Raw genomic sequence first — 13,121 nt, 5'->3', positions numbered from 1 at the left:
CATATACGGCCATATATTTCCGATACAACATTTCACGGTGAAGTGTGATATGGTGAACTGCATACATACAAGTTTCCGGACACAACAAAAAATTACTATATCGACTATGAATACGAAAAAGGGCGTAACCTACTCTAATCAAATTTTGCAGGAGGCACAAAAACGTTTTCGTTATGGTTTTTAGTCAAAGTTATAATACAAAGTAGACATAACCTTGAAGTGCAAATATATATTTAGTAAAAAAAATTAAGTGGACTATTTTCAGATATTTTCAGACCCCTATATTAGATATCCACAAAATTTTAATGATATGAGTTACATGTGAATGTATCACAGGCAATTTTAAAACCACGAAACCAATAAGTACACCCTTCTACAATTTTAATTTCACAGTAAATGTCCAATAGGTACACAAGTTTTCCTTGAGACTAATGAGCATTATCGATAACCATGCTTTTTTCTTCAGATAATTATATCCAGTGCGTAGATGAAGTCTCGTCAATCGACTGATTTTTGTATTTTAATAATATGTACCCTATTTATTTTAACATACATAATTTTGAAAACACTTCTGAGAAAATATATTATAACCAATAGATCTTTTTGAGAAAGGTAAGACACCAAGCGCAAGCAGGATCGAACCTGCATCTCTCGGGTATTGCGCCCACGCACATTGACCACTATGCTAAAAAAAAATAATTAACGGATTTTAATATTCACGGAAGCGATTACCAAATTGAGCTGCTATTGGCGATCGGCTTTTGTATTACATTCTTAAATCATGTGAATTATTCGTTGTATTAAAAAAGTAATTAATTAAAAATACTCTATTTTACTAGATCAACTCTTTGCTGGGTGCAATATAATTGTTATAAAACAGTGAGCTTTATATAATTAATTATGTAACTCGTCTAGAGCGTTTTCAAGGTGACATCGAATGAAACACCTAGCTAGATGAATCTTAATAGAATTTTCTACAATATACTAATAATTATGTTTTTTTTGCAGCCCGATACAGTCCCGCAAGCATGTGTGGATATGACGTTGGTCCTGGAAGTGAGGGACGCCGACGAGGTCACTGGTCATCCTCACAGCTTGGCCATAGCTGCTCCGGATAGGGTCACCTTCGTCAAGGGAGCCTGCCGCGAGGAGGCGAAGTGGTGGAGTGACGTGTTGTCCGTCTTCCCTCGAAGCAAGGTAATGACTTATTCAGAATATTCTCCTATATTTAAGAAAGGCTGTGTTAAATTTTACGATACAGAAATATTTCTTTGAATCTGCTGTTTTAAATTTATTATCGATTACCCACTGCAAAGAGTAATTTAATTGTTAAATAAACTTTGTTGTGTGTTTACATACACCATTGTTAGTGATACAGAGCACAAGAGATGTAATGTACGTATAGTTTTTCTTCTTTAATATACTTATTGTGTGCGTATTTCAATCCGATAATCTGTGTTTATAATGTTAGTTATTATGTTCTCCATTTTGTTACAATCATTTAAGTACGACTATTCGTGACTAGACGTGAAATAGTGATTGAAACTATTCCTTTTTAAACCGGAAAATATAACTATGTATTTTCTTCCTAAAACAACATTTTAGTAATTATTATGTTACTCTACTTCTTCTTTCGTCCACATGCAATTAAGCCACTGGCAGACGAAAGAATAAGTATAGATTAACACTACGTACGCTATCTTTCTTCCGTGTCAATGCTACAATTAATGAATTTAATAAACAATTTATTTTATTCAACGAATAATTCACAAGATTAGAGAATGTAACATTCTATATATTGAGTATACGTACTTTGAAAACACCTAAGACATATATCTCGCGCGTTGGTTAGTAATTATAGCAATTAATGATACATTAATGTAAAACTCAAAAACAATTTGATTATTGATGTTATGTTTAGGAAATCAGCGTTTCTATTCTATATACAAGACTACTATTGGCCGCTATCAGCAGCTATCGAGGGTAGTTTTTTATATTTTTGTATAAAAGAATTTGCACTTATTGTAATTGTTACAATAATTGCTATGTTTTAACAGCACCTCTCTTGGCTGCGCTAATTTTTAGAGCGAGATAGACAGTTTTGGCTGTTTAGACTGTTTAGACGGTTAACTTATTGTTAACCGTCATAATACTTGTACTGTACTTGTACTATAACAGTTATAATACTTCGATACAAAAATATGAAAAACTACCCTCGATAGCTTCCGATAGCGGCCAATAGCATTATTGTATATAGAATAGATGCGTTGTTATCGTAGTGTCGTTATGGAGATGGGTTCAGTCATTATAAAAGAGTTTTAACACGTAAACGCCTTTCAACCAATTTGGTGAAAGTAATTAAATGCATAAATAAAGAAAATCGTCGAACATCTCCAGTCCTTAAGGCTATAACTCAGTTGAGGCATTGTCTAAAAAGATCGTGACTATGCGATGCGCGGATTGCGGGTCGCGGGTGCAAATGAAATATAATTTGTCATATAAACCCAACATGCGTCATTCAGTGTTCTGTTTATTGTTCTATTAGTAACAATAATAATATATTCATTGACATGTTTTCTCTTTCAAGTAAATGGGTAACGTTTATAGTAATCTTTACACGATTTAAGAATTAATACCCCCGTCGCCATCACGAAACAAATTGACGTATTCACACCAATCCAAGAGTCCAAAATTTCGTCGCGCCTATAGTTGAAAATTATTGGCCGTTTCACTGATGTATCGTCTTAAACCCTCGGATTGACTAAAACCAAATATAATATCGTTTTACTATGAAATCGCAATTAATTTTAGAATAATTATGTGCATTGTATACTTCCACCGTTGAAATAAACTCTTTTTCAGTAGATACTTACATACGTAAATAAATCGGAACTTGACGGTAGTGATGTCACAATATTCAATATTTTCGATTCCCATCAAAACACCATATCATATTATTAAGTTCTGATAGTCTCTGAGAACATTTTTAGCCGTCAAAAGACTCGTCGGTTGACATCCAGGTGAGTGCGATTCTTCGCGGTTGGATGATTCTATTTACCATCGCATATAATCCTCAGTAATATGATCCTGATGAGAGAACGTGTCGAGCGTGTAGTGTGTACAATCATCTCCCATGGCGGCTTTGAAAGGCAGCGGCGGTTCACAGTAATTGCCTAGTTTTATTAAGTGATTCGCTTTAATAAATCATAGAAATCATCTTCAGTAACTATACAATTCCCCATTAAGATTATTGTAGATATTAGGTTAATCTACATAGGTCGGTCTTTAAGGCTTTACCCTGTGCTACTCAAAACAGTTCGCTGTAGGTGCTTATTCCATGAAATTCGGCGCCGTGCTCTCGTACGTATCTTTCCTTGGATAATGGGCTGGACAATTCTCTACTTTCGTCCTCCCATAAAGTAGCCGAGGTACCTACTGTCGTTTGATGCTACGCAGAACTTATTTATCATTCGATTGAGGACGTCAGCAATTGTCATACTGTCACTACATGGAAGTTTGAGGATACATATGTAACGGCCCTGATTCAACCAGTCCGTGATAAGTCTCAGGACTGTCAACAACATAGCAATTCGTTCCGCGTTCAACGCACACCATTGTGGGATTGATTCTAGGGTTGGTTCTAGGTGAGTTTGACCAGTGAAACACATGATAACACTTTTGATATTGGATATATTTGACGATATTATATTATAAATATGTTAATTTGGAATTGTCCTTTGTAACGCGGGACAACTTGTGACAGTCCTGACTCCTGAGGTCTTCGCGTAATGGTTGAATCACAGCCTCTACAAATATATACAGCCACATTTCCATTATGTTTCTTGGATTAGCATTCATATTTCTATAATTGACTTATATAGTTAATCAAAAGCTACTCTGTTTTTGTATCCATCTTGGATTTCATACAGCTTCCCACTCTCCTGTTTCACAGGTAGGAGCTTCTAGCGAGGATCATCACAAGATTAACTTAATTTAATTGTATAAAAGCTTTTAGTGGTCATTTAATTCTTTTTATAATGTGTCCATCTTCTATTTTTGGGCCACTACTAAAATCGCGTCATTCATTGCTTGTCAGCATATTATCCATGATACAGTTGTAAAGGAGTGAAACATCTAGTAGTATCTAGCTAGATGTTTCAATGTTTCTTCAATACCATAGTTGGAATGTCTCATATAACTATATAACTCTGATGTATCATTATTCACTTTTCTTTCTGGTTATTTCAGTCCTAATGTGGTGTATCTTTTGCCAAACTGTGACGTTGTGCATACAACTAGGTGCTATAATACTATCCGAGTCAAAGTAAAGTTTACAAGTTCTAATGGATAACGTAATTCGTCACTGTTCTGGCAGAAGACACTAATTCGAAAAAATGACATATTGAGTTAGTTATACGAGGGTGGGTCAATAAGTCCTTAGAAAAGCCGACAGGTGGCGCGACTAGTACTGCAAGCGGTTTGTTTTCATGCAGCGGCACTACCGATTCAGTATGCTGCGAAGTTTCAATCAGATTGGTCGGGTTGTTGTGTGTTTCTCGTACATTTAAAAAAAAAATTGCTTGTGGAAAATGGAAAAATGGAAAATGGAGAAAATTGAGTTTAGAGTTGTTATTAAACATTTTAATATAAAAGGGTTAACAGCAAAGGAAATAAAAAATGAGTTGGATTTAGTTCACGGCATATCTGCTCCTTCACTTGCAACTATTTATAACTGGTTAAATGAATTTAAACGTGGTCGTACATCAACAAAGGATGAACCACGCTCAGGACGTCCTGTAGAGGTGACTACACCAGAAATGATCAATAAAATCCACGATATGGTGTTAAGTGACCGAAGATTAAAGTTGAGTGAGATAATTGAGGTTACAGGGATCTCAAAAGGTAGCGTCATTTCTATTTTACATGACAAATTGGGCATGAAAAATATTTCTGCAAGATGGGTGCCGCGTTTGCTCACAGTCGACAATAAACGCAGTAGGGTGGTGGCCTCTAAAGCCCTGTTGTCGCTCATGCAACGCAATCCGGATGAATTTTTTCGTCGCTTTGTGACTGTAGATGAAACATGGATACACCACTATACTCCCGAGACGAAAGAACAGTCAAAGCAGTGGATTGCGAAGGCAAACCATGTCCAAAGAAGGCGAAAACCGTAAAATCAGCTGGTAAGGTTATGGCTACTGTATTTTGGGATGCACGTGAAATTATTTTCGTTGACTATTTGGAAAAAGGAAAAACAATAACAGGGGATTATTATGCATCTTTATTGGACCAGCTAAAAAACAAAATTGAAGAAAAACGGCCTCATTTAAACAGGAAAAAAATCCTCTTTCATCAGGACAATGCCCGTGTTCACACATGTTTACGATCAATGGCTAAAATTGAAGAATTGAAGTTCGAATTGGTCGACCACCCACCGTATTCGCCAGATTTAGCCTCCAGTGACTTTTTCCTTTTCCCAAACTTAAAAAAATGGCTAAGTGGACAACGTTTTTTTTCAAATGAAGAAGTCATCGATCGGACAAATGCTTATTTTGAGGACCTTCCGAAAACTTATTTTTCTGACGGTTTAAAAAAAATTGAGAAACGTCTAACCAAGTGTATTGAGCTCCAAGGAAATTATGTTGAGAAATAAAAAAAAAATACAAAAATAAAACCTGTTTTAATGCTTTTTTCTAAGGAATTATTGACCCACCCTCGTACCAAAATGTTCCTTATTTCAAACTTTACCGTCTGGATACCTTCTTAATAAATAAACAGTCTTTATTTTAAAGTCATCATTTTTACGATTACATACTTAATAAACTCACATGATAGACCATTATTTCAAACTGTTTAACAACTTCAAAGTCAAACTACTCAAAACTAATATTCTCCAGTTAGTGTGTTCTGCCAGAACAGAGACGGTATGAAACTGAGGATCTCGACTGACACTATTGGAAAGACTGCATTTTTAACACTATTTAAGCATTACTAATGCAGACTGTGCCTCTGTCAGTATTAATTACTTGAGTTTTGTTTTAAAAACACTTGCATAATTTTATTAAATGAATCAAAATATAAAAAATATTGATATTTTGTTATTACCTTCTATAAGCGCTATGCTTTAAGCTCTACGTCTTTCATTTTCATACTTAGTTACTAACGCACACCAAAATCGAACACCTTATATTTTATTATTATTATGTCATAACTTGGCATTCGATGTTTAATTTGAATGACTTTACTGATTAAATAAACATAGCCCCTTTTCCACTCGGATTTAGTCCTGCCACTCCTCGCACATACGTAGATCACTCACGCAAAAGGATTAATGTGTCTTTTAGACACCGTGTCGAGAAAATGAATTAAATCTATTTAATTTCAAATATCTTACTGTCTTCATATTGTAAGCGGGTTTGAAAATTCACACACCCTGTGCCTGTGGTCTGGTGTGTGGAATTAAGCTTATTGAATGTAACTAAGGTATTTCTTCATAATTTATATCAGAACCAAAACATCTTATAATATAGATATTATGTGGTTATAACTAATGATGTCATATTGAAAAAAAACGTATTAACGGCCCACGTGCTCGTCGTAGGTCAACATTGAGTTTTTATTGGGAGTAAAATTATGTTAACGCGCGTGTTTGAACATGTACCTAACCGATTTATTTTTTATTTATTTTTAAACGGTACATGTTCAAACACGCGCGTCAATATAATTTTACTCCCTACTTCAATTATAGTTTGTCAATTTATGGCTACGGCCGTATGTTGTAGCTTAACCACTGGGGAATGACAAAAGAAATGGCGTATTTCAAAAAAACACTACCTTATTCTTAGTTCAATAATTATTATAAAGCAATCATTATTCATAAGATGTTTATCACACTTGAATGGTCAAAGACATAGCTTATTATAAGTATCTTTAGAATCATCTTCAAATGTGTTAATCTTGCCGATTTTTTGAATAATAAAATGCCTAATTCTTGTCAAATTTGGGATCACAGAGATTATCAATATAATTTTTTATCGTGAATATTTTACAAAAATTATCTCGTAATAAATTATACTAATGATTTTATAAATGCGTTTAAAAATTAATAAACGTAAAAAATCTTAACACCACTGCACAGTTATGTACCGAAATAAGCATGTCCCCCCTTAATAGTAGTGTTATCGAAAAGAGCCGATACTTGTAACAGTCGGTATCAAATGCTTCGTGTTAGCAAAAAATCTATCGTATTCAAAGAAAACATGCCAATATCTAGTCCCTATCAATGTCGGTACCAAAGGACAATATTGATGCCTGTATTGTATCGACACCAAAGCGTCAATACTTTTTTGGCATGCCTAATTATAACTAACTGCCTTCGAAAAGATAGAACGCGTCAATTTTAGGTAAGTACATAATTATTTAGAATATTCTGGTGAAAAAATAAAAACAATTACGTTTGTATGTTCTAGGAATATATTTACAAAAACTGATCAAAAATAGCCGTTCTACACAAAAGTTTTGTCACTGGCCAATGGACGGAAAAACATATTTAATATGACTACCATTTAACCACACTCGCCATATATAAAACACACATGTGACCATGCTTGTGTAGTTAGTTTGATTGTATTATGGTCTCAAAATGTCGTAAGTCAGAAATGTACAAGACATCCGTCAATTTGTCTGACCGTCTATTGGAGACGTGGCAACATTTTCCCGGAATAGAAGAACACAGCTCTAAGAGGAAACTTGGAAATGTCGATCGTTTTTTCTCTATCACTGGAATCTTCTTTATAGCATGTTCTGAATTCCACCTGATTGTTACTTGCATGTTGTTATTCTGTGAAATGTAGAATATCTTTTAATATATTGTCAACTTATATCTCTTGACGGATAATGTTCTATAAATATTAATTTTCTCTTTCCAAGTAAAATACAGATTTAATTGAACAGTTTTATGTATAAGGAAAAATATTTTTTTATACCTGAGTTTAAATAAATATTTATATGTATTTGAACACCACGTCTACTTAAAAGTACACACTTAATATTAATAATAAATATGTATGACCTTTTATAAGCTTTGAAAAGCTATAAAAGCTTTGCTTCTTGACAGAATATAAGGGTAATATTGTTTTGCAATGCCCACTTCTATCGATTGCCTTTAGTTATCATTACCGGAATAAGTTCGTATGGTTGACTCTGTGAATATAAATAAAAATGGTAGCGAGCGCAAACTATATTTTTGTACCGTATTACGCGCCATGCAGTTCATTATACCATATTAAATTTGTGACTTAGTTGGCAAATGTACCATTAAAATTTTATTCTATCGCTATATACTGAAACGCTGATTAATTAGCAAAGGAAAAAAATCACACAAAATCACTACATTAACTTTTCTTTAAACCCCATTCCCGACATTTTCTTAAGAATTATTATTATATTCTGCATATATCTTACAGTTCGAGTAGATCGCCCTTATAGCAATGACGTATGTAGAAGTAGGGCTAAATATTAATTTTTCTCAATATTAACTATCATAAGAATATGTGACCAAGTTCAACTATAAAAATTCTTTGTTATTTTAAAACGTTAACGTATTTGTTTAACTCAGTTACAAAATATAGCATTGTAAGTTATGCAATTTTTCGGAAAACTCTGTGTTGGCAATCACTGATCTAATGCAAAAAATTTCAATATTTTTGAATATTTCATTATTATGCATATCAATTTTGACTAATTAATACTTTGTCATCGATTTATGCATTGTCGGTGGTCTCAGATAATATCTAATAAAAAAACCGCAAGACGTCTTTTTTCAAAATTAATTGCGTAATTATTTGATAATGGAACTGTTTTTTTTCAAATTCTTTTGCAATGCAATATGTGATCGGCGATCACTATCGTAAAGGCATTGTTGTAAGTTTAACATTTTTTTCTAACAATATTTTTTTCTCTAGCTAATGGCTCATTATCAAATTGTTAACTGCTAATAATAACACAGTGTAATATTGAAGAAAAAAAAAACATTAATCTGTTTCGAATCTATCCTCGACTATCGACGTTTTCAAAATGCCGAAGTGTAATTTGCATTAGGCAACAATTAATTCATTGCGTCGGCCTTCTCGGGTAATCTTACGATAGTTAGGGATGTTAAAAAAGTATTGATTCTTTTTGACCAATATTTAGATGCTTTCTTATCGATTCAATACCGATACCTAGAATTTATATGACTTCCCTATCACTTCCACATATGTAAATTCAAACGTTTAATCTTCATGGCACAATTGTTGTTTTAATATAATAATTATTTTGAATGAACAACGTTCATTTTGTAATTATAATCGTTTAAAATAACTCCAAATTCATTTGATGTCTCCATAATGGTCATTATCTTCAAGTGTTCAAAATTCTATAGTTATGTTGCCTTTTTTTGCTGTTTATACCCAATGTATATTACTGTTATTTGCTCAATACAATATTCCGACTATGTCCGATCCTAATAAGATCATATGAACCTCCACAGAGTGGAGGTTTGTATTAACATATTTGTTTACGAGAAATGGATGTCAGCCACTTGCTCAACCTATTAGGTCCATACTCTGACTCATAAACAAATTGAAAAACAATATGTGTACTTGCCAGAATCAGGATTCGAACCTGGGAGCCACGACGCTTAAGAAAATTAAAAGGCCACCGTCCTATGTAATGTTTATCATTGTTCTTTCCTTCGTTAATGATTTGGGAAATGCTAAACTGTTGCACTTTCATATTGTGTTTTGATACTAGGTACGCAAAACTTCTCGGTATTTTTGTCGTATTTGCTTAACTCATTCGACGCGGATGACACGGCTGCCGTGTCCCCGTTAAGCGGCCGATCGATCCAATTAACATGTTATTTAAATACGGTAATTAAAAAGTAATTAAAAGTTACGCAGCGATTGTGTTAAGGATGTCAAGATTTGTTACACTGTCGGTCTAGGAAATTTTGAATATGCATCTACACAGTGACAGCTTGGAAGTAGTTTTTTTATTGAACTATCTGATAACGCACCCTTAAGCAGTAGCCTGACTTTCTCATTAGAATATATCGAAAAAAAACAACAAAATTAAGCGTTGCTCTTTATTTCCCTTGAGTTTACGTAATCATATTTATATTCAACCATGTCCGATCCTATTAAGATCATATGGGCCTCCACAGAGTGAAGGTTTGTATTAACAGATTTTGTTTTTACGAGAAATGGATGTCAGCCACTTGCTTAACCTATTAGGACCATACTCTGACTCATACACAAATTGAAAAACAATATGTGTACTTGCCAGACCCAGGATTCGAACCTGGGACCCACGACGTCATAGGCCGACGCTTAAGCCACGCGGCCATCATAGTTAGCAACAGTAAAACAACCCACTAACATAATATACAGCATATTTTATTGTGTTATCAATGTTTTTATCTGTGCGTACCCGCCTTTACGCAGTTACATATCTCAAAGCCGGTCGTCGCCGCGTGCCACATCTTCGCTTCCCTTTGTCTGACAACTGCCCTGTTCCCGTCCGACCACCTCACTGTCACGCACGTGAGCCGTTTTTTTTCTACCGTCGCACCTGATATTGTTCTACGATGCAGATTCTCAAACATTTAACAACTATATAGAGTAATTTCCTGTCATATTGTAAAATTGCGCCAACGCGATAATATTATTTTATGTAAACTCAGGCGGACTTAGGTAATAAGATTTTACGATCATTGTCCGCTCTTCAACTCACTTCAAATAAAAAGGTGTTATAATAAAATATAACATTATTGTCCTTAGTGCTATTATATAATATTAAGTATACAATTTATAATAAAACATAATTGGGGTAAATTTATTGGAGTTACAGGAACAATTGTGTTTTATGAGTTATTATCACATTGACGTCATAAATGTTACAAAAGTTTTTTTTTAACTTGTGGTAATAAATAATCTTATACTATTATATTTATTCTGTATGACTTCTACACTACAAAATTCACAGTACATGACGTGTACCACGTGAACGTTTATATATTTTGAAAATAAATACAACCAGGAAATAATATAAATATTGTTTGTGTAAGTAGTATATTTATGTAAGTTATTTATTATAATTCCATAGTTCTTATGGACGTCATAGAATGATAATATAATATAGATTAAAACAATACAGATGGAGTGAGCTCATGCATAAGAATATGAACTAATAACACGCTCTCCATACTATAAAAAAAATGGAGACGCACAGTTCCTAAAAGTGCGGCCACACCGGCAACAAGTCGCGCGACAACTCGTTAAATTTTACGATAATTATCATAATTGCTTAAGAAATTTTACGATAATTATCATGCTTATCGTAAAATATAACGAGTTGTCGCGCGACTTGTTTTCGGTGTGGACCCGGCATAATATTAGCCATCATAGTTTAGTTTACAGATCGATTCGCTACGCGATAACTTTATTGTTAGATCATGAAAACGGGATATATAACCAATTAAATGTATATGTGTTTGTGTCATATTTTCACGTGGTTCCAAATCCCATTGAATTTTTTACCTTTGTTTTTGGATATCTATATTCACTTTGCCACGTTATCGGCTGAGCGAGTCGTATAGAAACGCACAAACTGACGTAAAAAATCTCTTGATTAAAATCTTGTATCGTATTCAAGTATCCACTAATTTAATATTGTGTATTGTTGTTATTTTAATAAGGTTAAGACTGCCTGTTTGAGGGAGGTAAAAGATTCATTAGAATTCCAAAGGACTCTCATAGAGGCTTCTCCACTGTTCTCTAATTAGTTGTCTTGAATGCAAGATCAACACTAATATTGTAAAATATTCATAATTCTATATTTATGGTATATAAACCGATGTATTATAGGTGGAGTGTGTATAAAGAGACACAGTATCTTTGGGAGTCCTGAGATCCTGCAGTTATATAAAATTTCCTTTGCAGACAGTCAGGCAGTGGGCTGTATTGTATTCTGTATCTCCACCATTATCCACTCTAATCGGTTCATTCATGTAGAAATAATTTATTTAGTATAGAGTATTTTTTTTTATATCTTTGCGGATGAAAGCAGATAACCATAACCATAAAGCAATCGAATTAGTGAACGTTAACATTCTCTATTTGTTATTTATAAGAGTAGATAATTATATCATAATATTATTAGTAACGCTCGTATTAAAACACATTTTTTTATATCAATTATTATTATATTTGTTCACGATTAGTTCCAATATATTGTTCCAAAGCATAATGATGCGTACATTTCTTATTGTATTATTAATTTACGCTCTATTTTTCGTTTGCTGTAGGTAACATGTATATAGTCTTGATAGAACAATGAATTTCCGAGCTGTAAATTAAATCTTAATGCGACTCTCTGTCTTTTTTTCTAGATTAACTATTACACACCATGATGATGAGTATCGATTTGTTTCGGTCCACGATTAGAATTAACCGCAACATACAACCATCCAGTTAATCTAAGTGTCACTTATGTTATGAGTAGGTACTTCGGGAAGTTGGCCGTCTGGGACTAGATGGAAAGCAAAATCGTTACAAGACTGATCGGGGAAAGTCTTGATTGCTGTAATATTTCAACCTGTGACAGTGGTTATGTTTTATTTGTCACGTTTATTTCAATACAACCGTCCATCATCATTTTGCTCGCTCTAGATTTCATGCGATTTTTTATATTTAATAAATATTAAATAGACTTAGATAATTACTGCCAAATTACTAAAGAACAACAAAACAATTATTTATACTGTTCAGCTAAGTAGGTACATTATGACGCAAGTACAGTTACATTTAATGATAAGTTTAATATTTAATATTGCTAAGCTAGTATTCTTTAAAGAACATTGCGCTTAATGTTATATGCTTTTTATTATTCGAAAGCTCAATGTATTAAAGCTTTTCCTGTCAAACGACAAAATTAAACTTTCGCTTACGTGGATGAATATTAGGTACTATCATAATAAAATAGCATTGATATATCGACCATTCAAGAATACTGCAGGACTGGAATCAAGAGTCTGAATTTTATTGTATTCGTCCATTCTTTAGAGTTTTAGATGGAGAGTA

At 33.5% G+C, this 13,121-nt stretch overlaps 1 protein-coding gene across 4 annotated transcripts in view; it reads left to right on the top strand.

The window, feature by feature from the left end:
* The window catches only part of osp (myosin phosphatase Rho interacting protein outspread), a 719,850-nt gene that overhangs the window by 602,389 nt on the left and 104,340 nt on the right, over positions 1-13,121 (top strand). For all 4 annotated transcript variants that reach the window (XM_085957975.1, XM_085957972.1, XM_085957973.1 and 1 more), the window contains exon 4: positions 1,009-1,197. In XM_085957975.1, the coding sequence (XP_085814101.1) occupies positions 1,009-1,197 (189 nt within the window). The remainder of the gene's footprint in view (positions 1-1,008; positions 1,198-13,121) is intronic.

Source organism: Rhyacophila brunnea, unplaced genomic scaffold, assembly GCF_057557595.1.
Source record: "Rhyacophila brunnea isolate RB1 unplaced genomic scaffold, BYU_Rbru_1.0 scaffold_7, whole genome shotgun sequence".
Lineage (NCBI taxonomy): Eukaryota > Metazoa > Arthropoda > Insecta > Trichoptera > Rhyacophilidae > Rhyacophila > Rhyacophila brunnea.
The sequence above is the reverse complement of the archived record's forward strand: the minus strand, read 5'-3'. Positions and strand labels throughout refer to the sequence as shown.